The sequence below is a fragment of the Zonotrichia albicollis genome, chromosome 3 (genome assembly GCF_047830755.1).
Source record: "Zonotrichia albicollis isolate bZonAlb1 chromosome 3, bZonAlb1.hap1, whole genome shotgun sequence".
Lineage (NCBI taxonomy): Eukaryota > Metazoa > Chordata > Aves > Passeriformes > Passerellidae > Zonotrichia > Zonotrichia albicollis.
The window spans coordinates 64,208,206-64,225,189 of NC_133821.1; the positions used below are offsets into that span (position 1 = coordinate 64,208,206).

Consider the following 16,984-nt stretch of genomic DNA (forward strand, 5'->3'; position numbering starts at 1 on the left):
TTCCTATCCCATTAAAATTGTATAATGAAAGCTGGGCTGCTTCTGAAAAAATTAGCAGTAAGTAAAGATTGCTATTTTATTATTGATAGTCATTTTGGTAGGAATGGGAATATGAAATGGAATATGTCATTGCTGAAAAGAACATCACCACCAATAACCTGTCTTGGTGAAAAAGTTCATGATCTAGCCAGTAGTTATTAAATTGTATGTACAAACTTAATTATATGTATAGTTGCTGTATTACCAGCTTGTCTTTTAAAAGCCCCAGATTAAACATTGTTCCCTCAGTGCCTGCACATCCTGACCTCTACAACAGGCAGCAGTTGGCATAAATAGCCCTTGTGCTCACTCAAACCATAAAAACAAGATTGTATTATTAGCAACTACAATCATATATAAATAAGTAAATGCTATTAGTCCTTCTATAAGGCAAGAAAACAATCACAGGAACCTTCCTAGGGTATTTTCCTAAAGGTCTGTATTTTTATTTGTTTGCTGCAGCCCCTGTTACTGATAAATTTTGCATTTGCATCACCTGCTATTTCCAGGCAGGCAAATTTCAGTGGCTGTCTGCCCCGAACAAGCCACCTCCCCAAATCTGTTTGCCTCCTTTCATACCTCCTCTGTCTCCAGAGCCAGTTACAGCTCCGGTGGTCTTTTATTCACATTCCCGTTCCAACATGAGGAGAAGGTGATGCAACAAGTCTGACGTTTATTTACAAACTGCAAGTGACAACAAGTGTTAACTTAGCTGGTTGCACCCAGCAGAAAGGGACATTCCAAAACCAACCTTCTGGAACAACAAACCAAACTGCACCTGCTCAGCTCCCTTGAGCCAAGCAGATACAGACTGTTACTCGGACTGAATCAATAACCAGCTGTAGCTGTCAGAACACCCCCAAATTAACACAAAAAGGGCAGGGAAGCAGATGATTACTACATTTTAAGTCAATATATTTCACAAGGAAACAAGGAAAAACCTGAAAATGTCTGGAACCTTGATCTATAAGGAAAGTGTGTTAATCAGCTCAGCTCACCTGGCCAGATACTAATTCAGGTAAACACTGGCATTATAGCCAAAGCAAAAAAGCATAAGGCTAAGAAAAGTGCCATGACCAGAAGCTGTATTTCTGTTCCATTTCTCTGTCTCCAAACTTAACTATTAATTTCATAATTTCTGTATTTTAGTAGAAGTCAGTTTAATCTGAAAACTCATCAGATAACCCTGGTATATGCCTTAGCTGAGCTAAGGAAGACTTAATGAACACTGGCAGGGTCCCAGCACTCCTCTGAGCTACAAGAGGACTTTTCACAGCTGCAGTGCAAAGCATTCAGCCATGAGGTTGGGAGTCTTCCATTTCTCCTCTTCCCAGAGCCTGACTTTATATTCATTTCATATTCCTAGTTTTTCTACAGGAAGAGACATCAGGTAACCCCTATCCACCTTTCAACACTACTCCTGTCCTGCTGGTTCTCCAGCAGTTCCTTTACACTGTTTCTTTTCCAGGGTGAAGGGTTCTAGACATCACACTAATTTGTCATGTAGATGTTGATCTGTGCCTTCTGCTGCACTTCTGTGAATCTCCTCTACATCTTTCCCTTTTCTGTGACCAGCACTGCACAGTTTGTGAAGTGCAGTGAACTGGAATTTTATACAGTGATCGTGCATCTTTTGCTTTGCTGTCAAATCTTTACCCAATCATTACCAATATTTTAGTTTCCTCTTTTGACTGCTGCTCAGCACCAACCTGATGTTTTCAGAACACTATCTATCATTCTGGTGAAAGGTTTCCCCTGAGTAACAGAGATCACTGCAGAGATCACTATTGCAAATGTGAAATTAGGATGGTTTCTTCCCCCCATGTATCTCTTCACATTTACCTATGCCGTGTTTCACCTGCCATTTCACTGTCAAGTTTCACAATGATTTTCTGAGATTCTTGACAACTGCCCATTGCCTTTACTACTTTGAATAATTCACATCATCAATAAATTTTGTAGCTCAATGTTCAAACTTTTTCTAGGCCACCCATGAATATGGTGTAGAGGTGAGGATCCAGCACAGAACCCTGCAAAACTCCAATGGTAACCTAGGTCCATTATGACAATCCATACCAGGATTTCCTCATTTGTGCCATAGCTGGGATGTTCATGAGGCAAGGTAAGCTACTTTACCACCTTTTTTTTTGTTTTCTTTATTCCCAAAAGGGTTTTTTTATTTTTTTAAAGAAACGAGAGAATAAACACTGGCCATCATAGCATTTGTTGTTAAAGATGAGAGGACAGAGGAAATCCCTTGTGGTGATGTTAAGGTTTTCAGTTTGTCAATGACAAAATCAGAAGTACACAAACCCCAAAAGTAATTTCCTTAAAAAGGAAAGCAAGCAGGGTAGAAATATCACAAGAACCACCTGATATTGAGGCAGATGGGAACACTACCACCAGAAAATCCTTGCCATCCATCCTGTCATGTGAATGACACAAGGTATGATGGGGCTGGTACATGCACCACGTCCAGTGGAACTTGTGGGTACGATTCCTGAAAAGAGAAAGTGCAATGGCACCTGGCTAGTTATTATTCAGGTTGTTCCAGCACAGATTTATCATCTGCTTTAAAAGTATTTAGGTGCTTGACAAGATGCAGAATGCAACAGAAACAAATCAGCAACTTTCTAGTCTGCAAAATTTTATTAAGCAACAGCTGGACAACTCTTACAACTCCAAATCATCAAGGAAAAATAGGGCAATCAGTCCATCTCTCAATCATGTAGACAGTAAAGAATCTGGACAAACCACACTTTTATAGGGAAACCAACAATACTTTCTAGGCACCTCCTGCAAAATCTATTACACAAGATACATAAAAGGAGAGGCAGATCAGGGTAGTTTTTAAGCACAATGGAAACCAAGTATACCATGGTATATTCAGGAGAAAAAAAAAAGGAGATAAAAAAAATTAAAAATAGTCTAGGTAAATAAAGTTCACAAATGGTATACCAAATTTTCAAAAGTCTTAAGAAAAACATGCTGGGCTTGCTCACTTAAGAATGCATGCACCTGCATGACTCTATACTCATTAAATTTAAAAGAAAAACTAAAAAACAAAACCAAACAAAAAAAAAAAAAGAAAGGAAAAAAATCCCAAATCACTTTCAAAGTTATAGTACCAAAATAATGCATTTATAAACAAATGCAACTCCCCTTCTTTTTCAGGAAACACTGCAGTGCCTTTTCAATCGAATGCATCCCCATGCTATTCCACAACACCATATATTGTATCTACAATAAACAACGAGGTCTTGAACAGACATACCCTTCCCAAAACACACAACACACAGAAAAAGAAGCAGCAAATGCTGGAACAGTGAAACAGAAATGAAAAGCAACCAAAGGCAAATAAATATCAAGCAAACTAAAGAAACAAAGGGCAAGTTAGAAAAGTTCTGAACAAATAGCTTCAAACAACATAGGTAAGAATTACTGGCCGAGCATTATTCCTGTGAAATACTTGAAACTCAGGTGTCTACACACTGTCCAAAAATGTTTCTCTTTCATTATTACTTTAATCTTTATCTGTATCTTAAGCCATCTACCTGGCCAGTCAGATAAAATTCAAAAAAAATAGACAACCTTTTCAGGATTTAGAATTGCTGATCAGTCCATATTTTAAAACTGTAAACCAGAGGGTTAAGAACAGACTGGCAGGCTTTGACATCACACCATCGAAATTTTCATTGAACACTCTGGATAGGTAAGTATTTGGTGTTTTCATTTATTTAATTTTGTCTCACAACAGCATGTTTTCTTGATCCTGCAGTCAGCTCTGGGACAGCAAACCAGTGCACTTGCACAGCGCTCCCAAACAATCAATTTGCCTTGAAACACAAATTTCTCATTACTGATTCATTTGACAAATCCAAAGTTAAAGGGTGAAGCTTTTAGTTTTCTTAGCAAGAATTGCTTCACCGAATCTTATTTCATTCTTTTGTTTCATTAATTGCTTTTGCCTTAAAAATTTTCTAGACATAGCAACAATCAAACCGTCCAAAGAAACTCCTGATATATCTTCAGTAATATCAGACAACAGGGAAAGCAGTCTTTTAATCTTAAAAACATCTCTGTGGGACTTCTTAAGAATATTAAATAAATACAAAGACAAAATAATTCACATAGACCATTGTTCACAAGTAGTAATTAATTTTATTCCTTTGAGAATGGTGCATGTAAATTCCAATGCTGTAAAGAGGACCTGTGGTGCGTCCCTGCAGACAACTCCTGAGGGCAGCAAGACTCTAAATTGGTATTTAATAATGAAGGTTTGTGCCTTGAAGGGGAAGAGACATGAACACAAAAACCAATTTGTCTACTGGAATTTTCCCATTTTTGTAAGCAGTATAGGTGACTTGCTCTCTTACACTGGGAAAACTATTATGCCAATCTCTAAATAGCATCAACAGCTTGCCCTCCTGTCCTGTGATGGAATCCTACAAATGGGAATAAAAGTCAAAAATCTGAATGACTACTCTGTGGCCAGGATTTTACTTCTAGGATTCTTCAAGGAGGGTTATACTGAGCTATCAACATGGCTATTGGGTAATGCTCTATAATTTCCTTGAGTGGATATGCATGGGTCACACAAGTCAACTTTAATCACACAGTAATGGGGAAGTACCTTTTGGGTTGGATTCTGGTCTCTTATGCATCTTGGTGTAACCATGTGGTGAGGCTGGAAGTTGGCTCTCTGTCAGCATGCCACACAAAGGTCTCATCTCTTACCAATCTCTAAGTCTGATTTACTGGTCTGGAGTAATTTGGGCCCTTCAGACATGCAATTCCTGACTGCTGCTCTGGGAAACACATTCTTAAAAGTTAATGAAAATTTACTGTGTCTTCTCTCCTCTTTCATCAAATCAGTTTTTGCACTTTCTGCTCTTTTTATATGAGGATGTAAAATGTTTCTGAGAGGTAAGAGGGCACCAAGGTAACATAGGATCACACACATCAGGCTGCAAAAAGCAAATGCACAGTAATTGTCTGAGGCAACAGTCAGGCAAGCTCCATAATCTCCAATGTTTGTAATTTCTGAGGACACTAAAAAGACACTTCAAGGAAAGCCTGGATCTATGGAAAGTTTAGGCTGAAGGCTTCAGGAAAGTTAGATATCCTTGTCTGACACCTGTAGACCTTCATGCATCTTCATAAAAACACTGTTTTACCTGTGGCCGCATCACAGGAAACTTCTGTAACTGAGCTTAACCTGTGTGCAGATTCACTGATATTCAGGCAGCCCATGGCACATGATACTGCAGTCTCTGGAAGTGAGTGCAAAATTGCTAATGTGATAATGCCTTTTTTTCCCCATCTCTTACCCCCCACCTTCTCATAGTTTCTCAGGATGTTGCAGAAACATGCATTCTCACAGTTTAAACAGTAAGAATGCAGAAATATGTATTCTTACTGTTGCCCCTCCATTTATGCCAGACTTTAAATATCAATTTTTGGATTCTGTTTGAGATAATAATATTTCAAGGATATCACCATTATTTTTTCAAAATTATCAGGTTTTTGGTTTCATCCCTTTGCAGAGCAGATTCTGACTTCACATGGACACTGTGGCTGCTGGCTGGCATCGGGCTCCCTCTGCCCAAAGCTGCTGCAGCCAAACTCCATGGCAGCTTCCTGCTGCTCTTGGAGCAGACCTAGAAGGATGAGTGGAGCAACACCTGCTCCAACAAGTCTCCTATGGAGCATCTTGGAGAGGCAAAGCTGCCGCAGGCACTGTTAGGGCACAGCTCCGTGAGCTCTGTGCAGCACCTGCCAGAAGCACTGTGGCAGTGCTGGAAGCAGCTGAGCCCAGCTGCAGGAGGAGCACTTTTAGGCTGAACAGAGGAAAATGCTTTAGAGGAAACTGCTGCACTATTCCTTGTGCCTCAGCTGATTCCAAGCTAGTTTGCCTGCACCTCCACCTGGCACTGAATTGTGCCATCACCAACCCCAACTGAACTACAGTGACCTCCTTACCAACAGCCCATGCCGTCACACCCTCTCTTATCACATAACTCACCTTATCTTATACCTCAACAAAAAGCAAGCCATGCCTTCTACTTTTTAAGCCACTCCCAACCAGAGTATAGTTACAAATAAAGAAGGAAAACAGAGGACAGATTTCTGCAGGTCCCAAAGAACTCATCTAGACTCTGTAGTCTGCATAGCTCTCCATAGCAAACTCATTGTGTTTAGCTGCCAAAAAATATTTTTGCATGCATTATGAAGTTTTTGCATATTATCCAGCAAAACCAGGTCTTCCTATAAGCAGTTTTAATTTCTTGCAGCAAAATATAACTGCTAACAAACAATTGCTTACAAAGATGCTCTTTAAACATAAATAAGTGTGTATAACTCACTGATAGATAGTAAAAAAATAATCCCTAAATCACTCATTACCTTATGCAAAAAAATAATTTGTTTTTTGGACATTAACAGGAAATCTGCATTAAATTATCTTCAAAAAACCACTCAAGACTCCCTACAGAAAAATCAAACCCAAACTAAAACAAAACAAAAAACCAACCCAAAAAACCCAAAAGAAACTCCCTAGACTGTTAAAATTATTGCACAACTGAAAAAAATAAGCTTTGGAAAAAACATCCTTTACGTCCTTTCAGTGGAAATTACTGCATGTATAAAATAACTAGATATTCCTGAACACTTTGCTACATTCTTCCTAGAAGTACTTAAGTTACCTACAGAAAAACTTACAAAATAGAAAATGTAACATCTATCCTTCGGCTGAACGCAATAGCAGTCTTCACAATTTAAGGGATTAAGTGGGAATATTCTTACTTGTTTCCTAATATTGTATCTCAATTTAGAATAAAATTACTTTCATTTGTTCTTTTTATAATTTAGGATCCAGTTGCACACTCAGATTTCTATGTATTTACCTTTCATTAACATTCTATATATGAGAGTATTTTCTTCCTCTAATTGGGGATTCTCTAAATATTAAAATCTTTAATTAAAGAGACTCAGCTAAATTATTTTCAAAAAGATAAAATACTATCTTATCTTAAAGAATTTTCTGACAAGTAAATAGAAAGGATGTTGGAAATAGCATTTATTTTCCCAATTTTTTGGCAATTATTCCTTGTTCTTTGCTGAGGCAGAAACCAGAGCTCTTTCTATGCCATGGCTCTTTGTGAGTGCTACCAGAAGGATGCAATCATGACCTGGACCAATGAAACCAAATTACTAACTGTTATTTGTTTTACTGGTTTCAATTCTTGGTTCTCCATTAGAACAAAACTACTGATAACTGGAAAAATTTGGCAATAAACAAAGTGAAGAGGAATACTATTCTCTGGAAGGTTAGGAAATTGCAAGCAGAACTCCTTATTTCGATTAGATTTTCTTCAGAAAAGAACATTCACATTGTTTCCACGTCCTAATAATTTTGGCTGGGGATGCTTTTCCAGCAGAGCATTTCTGACATATGACTAAGTGGCCCTTCCCTCAGCAAGCAAACAAGCCAGCCCTGGTATGTTTCTTGTCTTACAGTGTTCACTGTGTGCCTGTCAAACACTAATTAGGGTACAGCTGGTTAGCACAGACCTTAGGGCAGGTGAGGCCTCTCATCAGCCAATTTCCCTCCTTGTGCACTGGAATCAGTGGACTAAGAATTCAACCTACTGTTTTTACAGCATGTAACTCAATATAGACAAAGGGCTTAATAGTGTTTCCTCAATAAAAACCAACAAGTGAAACATTTTCATTGATTTTCAAGGGACCAGAACCAAATCTATTTCAGTTCCTCTGCTCCACACACATTAAACATACAGGCACTCAAACTGTTGAGTAAATCAAGCACATGAAAAAGAACACAAGTGGGCCGAGATAATTAAAGAAAACAAAATTAGTTAATTAAAGAAAATACCTTGATAAATGCCAAGGGTAATGTTGAGCCTGGCCACTCCCACACACAAGCAGAAGCTGCTAAGCTTTGGGATAATACAGGCATGGTATCTACTGCCCCACTCCTTCCTTCCCACTTCTCCTTCCTCCCTTCCAATGACACCATCTCACAGGTGGTTTTTCCTGGACCTACCCTGTGGGGCATTGTCCAATCTAACTCATCACCTCCCCTGGCAACTCTCTGAAACTCCTCTAGGGGCATTGCTCCTCCGTGCTGATCAGCTCTGGAAACCTCAGCAGAGCAGCTCACTGCATACTGGCAATTTCTACTACAGCAGGGTCTTATGTGAAATGTTCCTCTAGAATAAATCAAACACAACACTCATCAGCCCTACTACTAGGGCTCAAGAAAAACAAAGAGAGAAAATCACACGTATTCATCTGAAGTTATATGGGCTTTTTCAAGTAAAGAAGCCAAACCATGGATGAAAGACAAAGCAGCTGTTGACATCTCAACCGGCATATCTTTCCCAGTGATCTTTTAACTTCAAAAGATCCATTTTTACAAAAATCTGCTGTGATGTTTTGTAATCTAATGTCCAAATAATTATATGAATAGTTTGGGGGTTTGTACATTACTGGTGAAACTATTTTCATATCAAAACATATTCTGTAGCAAAATGCTGACAAGGAAAGAGAAAAAGCAAGTAAACATGTGCACAACACATGGATAACAAAAAAACTCTTCTGTGCAAGCAACCTTCTGAAATGCTCAACATGTCCACATGTGCACAGCGAGAACTGCACAGTCATACTACTGGTATTAAGCTTTCCTCCATCACACTCCATGTAGACACTGGCTTCCTGCTCTTAGCTGGAGCAAGTAGCAAGGTGGGTGACAGAAGACATGATCCTGTCCAATTTTTCCTTTCTCTTTCAAATAATTTGTTCTCCAGCCAGCCATGATGTTGTTTCCTGCAATGAATTTGCTTCCCTGATGAAATTTCTTCTTGTAATGACTTGCTACGCACTTCTGTCTCCTTCCTAATTCAAGCACTGCTGTAGAACTTGATTGATACTGATTGCTAAGACGACTGAATGCACTGGGTCTTCTCATTTGCTGGAAAAGCTTTGTTTACATGGTGTAAACACACTGAAATGAGGAGCAAGCACAGGCACGGCCTCAGAGGTACATCTGATCACACTGTACCTCTCCCAGCTACAGGCCAAATTATAAAATACTGCTGAACAATGTGAACAAAAAAGCAACACTCATGATTATATCCTCTCCAGTTTTTTTTACCTACTGAAAGATGTTTATGCCAGTAACAAAAGAAGCAGTGCTTGTAACTGCTTCTCTGTCTTCTGTCACCTACTGCAAGATGTTTATCCCCCTTAACAGCATACAAAACAGACATCAACTTCTTTGATGCAGTAGGTTTTTAAACCCTGGTTCTAGCCAGGCCAGAGTTGATTTTTGCAGTAGCCAGGAGAGGGCATGGCTAGAATCTAGAGGCTATTCTATACCACCTCCAATCATAGTCTGGGGCCATGGGAAGGGTCCCATAGTGTGGCAGCACAGTCAGGTACTGGCAGAGGCTCCCCTTGGTGAGCACACACATGTGAATCCTTCACCTCTCATGCACTCTGTTATTAACATTGCTGCTGTTACTGTTTGTCTTCTTATTTCACTGCTGTTTGCAGTAAATTGTTCTTCTCTCTACCTGTGATCTTTACCTTTTGTGCCTCCAGTTCTCCTCTCCATCCAACTCAGGAAAGGGAAAAGGGGAGGGGGCAGTGAGCAAGTGGTGCATGGTTTGAAGTGTTTTGGTGGAAACACTAAACTGGAGAAAACCATTCCTAAACCATGACAAACACTCACTGGAAACAATTTTTTCTCTTTTGAGTAATACATAACTGTTTATAAATTAAACGTTTACCTACATAAGCCTCCTTGGAAACTGTGATGCTCAGTTAATAGCAGGTATCAGAGAAGAAACACGTCTTCAAGTATTATAGCTTCTTTTCTTTTTTTACTTTTTTGCTGCTATCACTGATGTTTTAGTAGTAGAAGTACAAACTGGACCAGAAAAAAGTCATGTTCCCTGTTTTAAAAAGAATAGCATGAGATAAGGCAGTCTAAGAAGAGCAGTCTGTTTTAATCCCCCCATGAGCTTACATCAGCTACTGTAGCACACACAGCAGAACCACCACAACAAGCCAAAAGCCACACTTCTCCACGTAACACTGAACGCTTCTCAACCCTTTGCTCTTTCTGAGACCCAGCACAATGCTTGAAAAGAAAAAGAAACCAGAAAACAAACAAGCTAACAAACAAACAAACAAACAGAAAACAGCCCCCCACCCTCCACCCCGTGACTGATTAGAGTTAATGCCCTTCTGGTGGGCACCAAGAGACTTTTCCAGTTTTACTGCCTTCTTAACTCCCAGGCATCTCTGCACACCTAAAGCAGGCTGCCCTGACATTTCCCATTTGGACTTTATGAGAAGGTTAACATTTTCCTCTCTCCAGTCTCTGCTTTTTCATTTGAGGCGTTGAGTCACATTAGCCAGAGCAACAGCAAAGGCTTGCACTGCAGAAAATGGATACTGAAAGTCCAAAATGTAAGCATTGCCATCAATTCTTCCAAACTGCATCACCTGGGAAGCAGGGGAAGAGGAAAAGGAAGGGAAAAGAGAACAAGGTCAAAAAAAATGAACCACAGAAAAGGAAACAGAGAAGAAAATAAGAGCAATTTTTTTCTGCTTTGTAGGAACACCCCCCCTTTCTCAGGTAATATGATTGCAGCTACAGACAGAATGGGGTATGATGCCAAAGAACAGTGAGAGCACTCTACTTTTTGGCTGTATAGAGAATTTGACTGCAACATTTCACTCCACAGAGTAAACTGACAAAATATGCTAGACTGCACAGAGCATTGGTTTAAGTAGCTTGTCACCAATTACTTCAGCAGATATGGGTACACCAGCATCATGCTTCCTGAAGGAAAGTACCAGTCTCTCCCTTGGAAATATCCTACCATCAACCCAACAGGAAAACAGGTTTTGTTTTCAAAGAAAGGAGCTTTCAGGGAAGGGGAATAACCTATTTCCCTACTCTAGCACTCCATAGTTGATAAGGTGTTCATTCTTTGTAGTTGTTTCCCTCTGCATAAATATCTTCACTAGCACGTAATTACAGCAAGAATAAATTAGCTAAGGAGCACTGAGAGCTGTTTGAAATGCAAAAAAAGCAAAACTAGCCAGGTTGTTCATTGCTCTTCCTCAGGGAATATCTGAAGTTTGGCCTATTATTACTGTTTTTTCATTCACTTTGTCGGAAATCCAGATTTTATTTGCTCTACAGCGAAGAACCTTGAGCTAGACTGGGGACTGACTGTGCAAGTCAAGGCAGGTTTTGTTACCCCTGGCAAGAAAAAACCCCTTGGTTGGGTGGCTTTGTACAGCTGCCCGTGGGCACATATCCACAGCCATTTAACTGAAGAAGAATGGCTCTGATTGCTGCCTTTGAACTGTTGTTTCATACAAGCAAAACCAAAAGACTTCCACTGGTCATGCATGTTGGATACTTAAGACATCTAACTCCCAACTTAAATCAGAGGAAGTCGAGAGTCTTGGTATCTTTAGTAAACCAGAAGTGACTTACAGCTGGACAAAGAAATAAATGAGAGTCTCCTGAATCTCAGTCCAGCATCCTTCTAATTAGCACCACTTACAAGTCAGGGTTTGGTGTAGTAGTAGTAACATACCACTCCCAGGCCAAAATTAAATGATTTTTTGATTTTTTGAAATAGCCACTGATCCTTCTATCCACAGGCAGTTCAAAAGTGGCCCAGGAACACTTTGCTTTGGGTTGGGTCAGTGTGTCCCTCCTCTAGCATAGACAGCCAACCCCAGGGGCCTGGTAGCTGTTCACAAGTGGAAATTTTGGCATGAAGGGAAGCTAAGTGCCTTAGCTATGTGCTGCCTGGCTATGTGAGCAGGGCAAGAAGGGAACAGTGATCACTCAATTAGCTGCCATCCACAACCATCACTGATGGCAAGTACAGCTACTGCTGTGGAGAGCTATTGTGTTTATTACAAAACCTTCAGCAGTGAGAGCCGGACAGACTAAAGGCGGCCCTTGTTCCCATGTCTGACTGCAATAAGACCAAACATATTTTGTGTATTTACTTTACAGCTGAACTTCACCCTATGTGCTGAACTTAGACCTTTGACAGCTGTTTTTTATCAACCATATGGCAAAGCTTTTTATCATGGAACAGCTGACACAAGCAAGAGGCACTCTGCAGCATGAGTGACAGCTTATTCCTGGCACAGCTTTCCCACATCCTGGCCCCCATTCCAGCAAGCATGTGCCAACCCTTCCTACCTGTCGTCCTTCCAGCTCAATCTGGAAGTTTTTTGCAGACTCCTGGGTCACCCGCCCTCCGAAGTCCAGCTGGTAGACTTGTGTTGCCTCGTTCCACAGCGGCTGCTTGTTGGCCATCACATACACAAAGCCTTGGCTTCCCAGGCGCCCATCCTCCTTCTCACTGGCCTTCCGGCACTTGAATTCATCCAGCTCACTGGCTGTCCTCAAACTCCTTTTAGTTTTCCAACCCTTTTTACTGCCCTGGCTCTGGTTCATCAGTTCATCTCCACTGATAAAAAGCTCCGGCTCACTCTCTGAACTGTCCTGAAACTCATTTGTCTTGTTTAGTTTCTTGGACTTCAGCTGATCTTTTTGGCTCTTGACCTTCTTTTTCTCCCTCCCCAGCCGAGGGCTGGCTATCAGTGAATTGAAGTCAGTCAGTGTCCTTGCCTCCTTTTTGACCTTACCCTCAGTGATAGCCTGCACATTTCCTTCCTCGGCTCGACTGTCCAGGCGTTTCCGGCTCTTCTTGCCAAATTTGTCTGTCCTTTGGGGAACAGGGCTTTCTGTCAAGGAGAGCACCTCCTGGAAAGTGTCTGCCGTCTCCACCATTACCTCTGTGCCCACGTGGCCCTGCAGCTCCACTGGCGGGGGAGACATCACCGGCTTCTCCACCACGAGGAGCGGCTTGGGGGGCAGCGTGCCCTGGGGGTTCTGTACGGGCGGGCAGGCGCTGTAGGAGCTCCAGGGGTGCAAGGCGATCGGTGGCAGCTGTAAACTAGAGCAAGTGCTGCTTCCTGGGTACATGGGCGGCAAAGGGCAGTAGGGGAGGTTGGATGAGTAACCTGGCTGAAGCACAACTGAGGGCTCCTGCTGTGCAAACTGTGTTGGGGCCAGAGCTTCTTTGGGGGAGCAGGGGGCCTGCATTCCCTGAAGGGGTGGGGCGCTGTAGCTTCCTGGATAAGGTACTCCAACCCCATAACTTGTCTGAAAAGTGGCAGTGGGACTGGTTGGAGACTTGGGGGAAACAAATGGCACTCGAGACATATCCAGATGTTGAGCTTGACCAATGATGAGCGGAGGAGGTTTTAGAGGGTTGGGCACTGAGCTCTGAGATGTCCTTTCCTGAGGAACCCAGATCTCTTCGCTCACCATAGGATCCCACTGGTACGGCGGCGGCCGTTTTACACTCAGGGTAGCCTCTGTCAAGGACACAGGTACGTGCCGTACTGATTTCTCCACTGGGCAGTGCTGAGAAAGGGCCTCATCCTCCGTGAAAGCAGAGTTGATATAATCCGCTCGGTCACGGGAGTTGTCAGGTGGGCTCAGCAAGCTGTAGGAGGACTGGGAAGCCAGAGGCGAAGTACTGACGGAGTGAGCAATGACAGAGCTGTGTTGGGAGCCACTCCCTGTGCTCAGATCTGGTCTCATGGCACCAATGCTGGAAGTGCTGCTACCAGCATTGGCACCAGCGATGTTGCCCGCGCCACCAGCGCTCGCACTGCTGCTGCTGCTGCCAGTGCCGCCACTGCTGCATTGGCTGCAGGTGTACAAGGCCGTGGGCACTCTCTGCTGGTACTGTGCTGACACAATGTTGCTCTTGGCCTTAGGGGGAAGCTGCAAGGTGGCTCTCTGACCATCCATCAGCTGAGCCATTTTCAGGGCTGCCTCTCTGCTGTTCCTCCGCAGAGTAGCATGAATGATACTGCTGTCCAGCCTCTGCGCCATGTTTCTGCCCTGGGACAGCTGGCTGGCAATGTCAGGATAGGGCGGCGGGTCCCCGGCCGGGATGGAGTAGCGGGGCACCGTGAGCCGGTTCAAGGTGGCGCTGGCACAGGGCTGCTGCATCTTCTTCTCGGCAGCCGTGATGCGCAAGGTGGCGGAGCTGCCGGGGCCCGGCAGGGTGTAGGTGCTCTGGGCACAGAGCATCCTGGTGCGAGGCCGGCACACCTCCTCCACGTTCCCGCTGCTGTCGAACGTCGTTATCCGCTCGTAGCCCAGGGGCGTCTGGTAGTGCCCCGCCGGGTAGAGGGAGAACTCGCCCTTCTTGAGGCAGAGATCGAGGGGCGGCTGCGGGGGCCCGGGCGGGGGCGGCAGGGGGGTGGCGGGCACGGCGGGGATGGTGCCGGGGTAGGGCGGCGGCGGGTTCATCTTGTTCAGCTGCAGCTCCTGGGCGGCCCCGAAGATGACGGCGTCCCCTTCCACCAGCGGCGGCCCGGGCCGCGGGGCCTTGGCCTTGGGCGGGGGCTCATGCTCGCGGTCGCCGTGGTCCCGCAGGTCGGCCAGGGCGATGGCGGGGGGCGCGGGGGGCGGCGGGGCGAGCGGCGGCGGGGCCGGGCGGCCCAGCTCGCCCACGGCCAGCGCACCTGCCCCGGGGCCGGGAAAGCGGCCCGGAGCCCCTGGGAAGGGCCCCGGCCCCTCGCCGCCCGCCTCGGCCGGCGGGTTTGCCAGCACGTCCAGCTGCACGTTCTGGTTGGCGAGCAGCGACTGCACCAGGCCGATGCTCTGCGTGGGCGACATGGCCTGCGCCGAGCTGTGGATGGGCGCGATGGGGATGTTGACGGTGCAGGGCGGGCTGCTGGCGGGCGCGCCGGGGGCGCCGGGCACTGCAAGGACAACACAGAGCGTCACCGCCGCCCGGCCTCCGCTCCCGCCCCGCACACCTCCCCTGCCGTGGCCAGGCCGGGCCGGGCCTGCCCCAAGCGCACAGGGGCCTGTCAAATGTTTGCTACCTGTAGGGACTCTGCTGCTACCTGCTCCCAAACCAGCGGAGCAGACCTCAGTGGGAACACGTCTCCAGCCCGTGACTCCCATCACTCTCACTGGTGACTCTCATCACTCCCATCGCACAAGAGTTTCTTGTACCAGCTGGGGACCAGCTTTAAAGCCACTTCTTGGAAGTGACACTTCAGAGGTCAAGCTGTGAGCGTGCTTTCAGCCTATACTGGATCCCCATGGGCTGTCACGATACCACTCAGCATTCACTCATCATCAGGTTTTAACTGCTTCTGCTCAAAACAGTAAAAGTTTTGCTAAATCAGGACTCACTAGTTTTCAGAGAGGGATTTTTGATAGTAAATACAACAAATCAACAAACAATTGAACAAAGCAAACAAGCAAATAAACAAAAGAAGTGGAGGCTAAGAAAGCTGAAGACCTGCACTGAAGACACTGTATAATATCTAGTATGAGGTTCCTAGACTCACTGAGCTGGAGAGAACTGGAGAACACAGACAATAGTGGGCAAAAGCTGAGTATAGTGGGTGACAAACCTACCAGCCATGCAAAAGCAAGGAAGCTGAAACAGAGAGAGGGGAATATGATAGAATGAAATGCAGACAAATCTTCTAAAAAGTTCTCAGATTTGTAAGGAGAAAATGTGAGGAAATAGATGGGAAGCCAAGAAGATTCAGGAAGTGGGTACTGTAGTCAGGGCAACTGCAGCATTAATGTTTGGACAGGCTGAAATCAGAAATGTATAAAGAAGCATATGCATATGAGGAAAAATTTCACACATGTGGTGGCACTGAAAAAGGGAAAATGTGGCAAGAAGAAATTCTCATGATTTTGAGCAGAAGAGTGAAGAGTGCTCAATTGTTTGCAGTTCCTTTTGCAAAAAGTGATTGTTTCCAATAGGAACTACCACTGAAAAGCTGGAACAGGAAAATGAAGACACTGGATCCAAGTAGAGGTGCAGTAGTCAAGAAGGAACAAAACAGAATAAAGGGGTAAAACAGTAAATACTATATTAGAACTTCCAAGAATATTGCAAGTTCTTTATTTTTTATTAAACTTCCTGTAAAAAACCCCACAGAAAATGGTGAGTGAGTTGTATCAGTAAGTTTGTGGAAGGAAAAGAGACCAAGGATCTAGTGTCACATCCAATTTTTATCCAGTTCTATATCCATATTTAAGTGTGCCAAATTCTGTGGAGACCTCTGATTTGCACGACCAGATCATGTAAGAGATCCATGAGTCAGGGCCCCTCCAAACACTGCCCAGTTCCTAATTAATTTCTAATTAAAATTCAGGTAATCTACCTATGCCCTATGATTACATTTTCGGTAACATCAGGCTTTTACCAGCATCAGTTATGAACGTGGGAGGGGTGTACAGACAGCACTGTGGCTGGACTGGCAAATCCTTATGGTAGTTCAGTTCATTCCTTTAGAGGAAGACAAGAGCCAAACTTAACTGACCCCAAGGCAGTTCTGTGGTTCTGTGCTTGGCTGGAAGGCCATGCTTTCACCCTGATGCCTGCAGGCTTAGCAATTTAGCTGCCAGAGCCTGAGGTTTAATTGTTAGCTTGGCTTGAACAGCCCCAAATGTTGCTGTCATTTTGCCTTATCCAACAAAATATCATTTGTTGTGATGTTGCTTATTACTCCTGAGTGTTTAAATCCAACCTTTTCTTCATTTCTCCAATGGTTTTTAATTGATTAGTTTGCATACTTTGTAAGTGAAATTAATTCACTGTGCATTTGTCTTGCCAAATCTTTACTGACCACATTAAAAAACACCTGTCCCAAGTGTACCTCACTATGAACATTGCACTGCCCAAGAGCTGCTTTCTACCATGTTTTTTCTAATCTATCAGGTAATCATTATTTACCCTGCAATACTTTTTCCTTTAGTAGGTGGTACTTTCTTCCTTTATGTGCAGGCTTTAGGAAGGATAGCCCCAAAAACATTTTTGAA

At 43.7% G+C, this 16,984-nt stretch overlaps 1 protein-coding gene across 2 annotated transcripts in view; it reads right to left on the minus strand.

Annotated features, from left to right (window-relative positions):
* Positions 1–10,051: 10,051 nt before the first annotated feature.
* The window catches only part of TULP4 (TUB like protein 4), a 143,417-nt gene continuing 136,484 nt past the window's right edge, over positions 10,052–16,984 (minus strand). For both annotated transcript variants that reach the window (XM_005490242.4, XM_014269307.3), the window contains exons 14-15: positions 12,305–14,892; positions 10,052–10,572 (exon numbers count right to left, since the gene is read on the minus strand). In XM_005490242.4, coding sequence (XP_005490299.1) covers positions 10,456–10,572; positions 12,305–14,892 — 2,705 coding nt within the window. In that variant the 3' untranslated portion in view covers positions 10,052–10,455. The remainder of the gene's footprint in view (positions 10,573–12,304; positions 14,893–16,984) is intronic.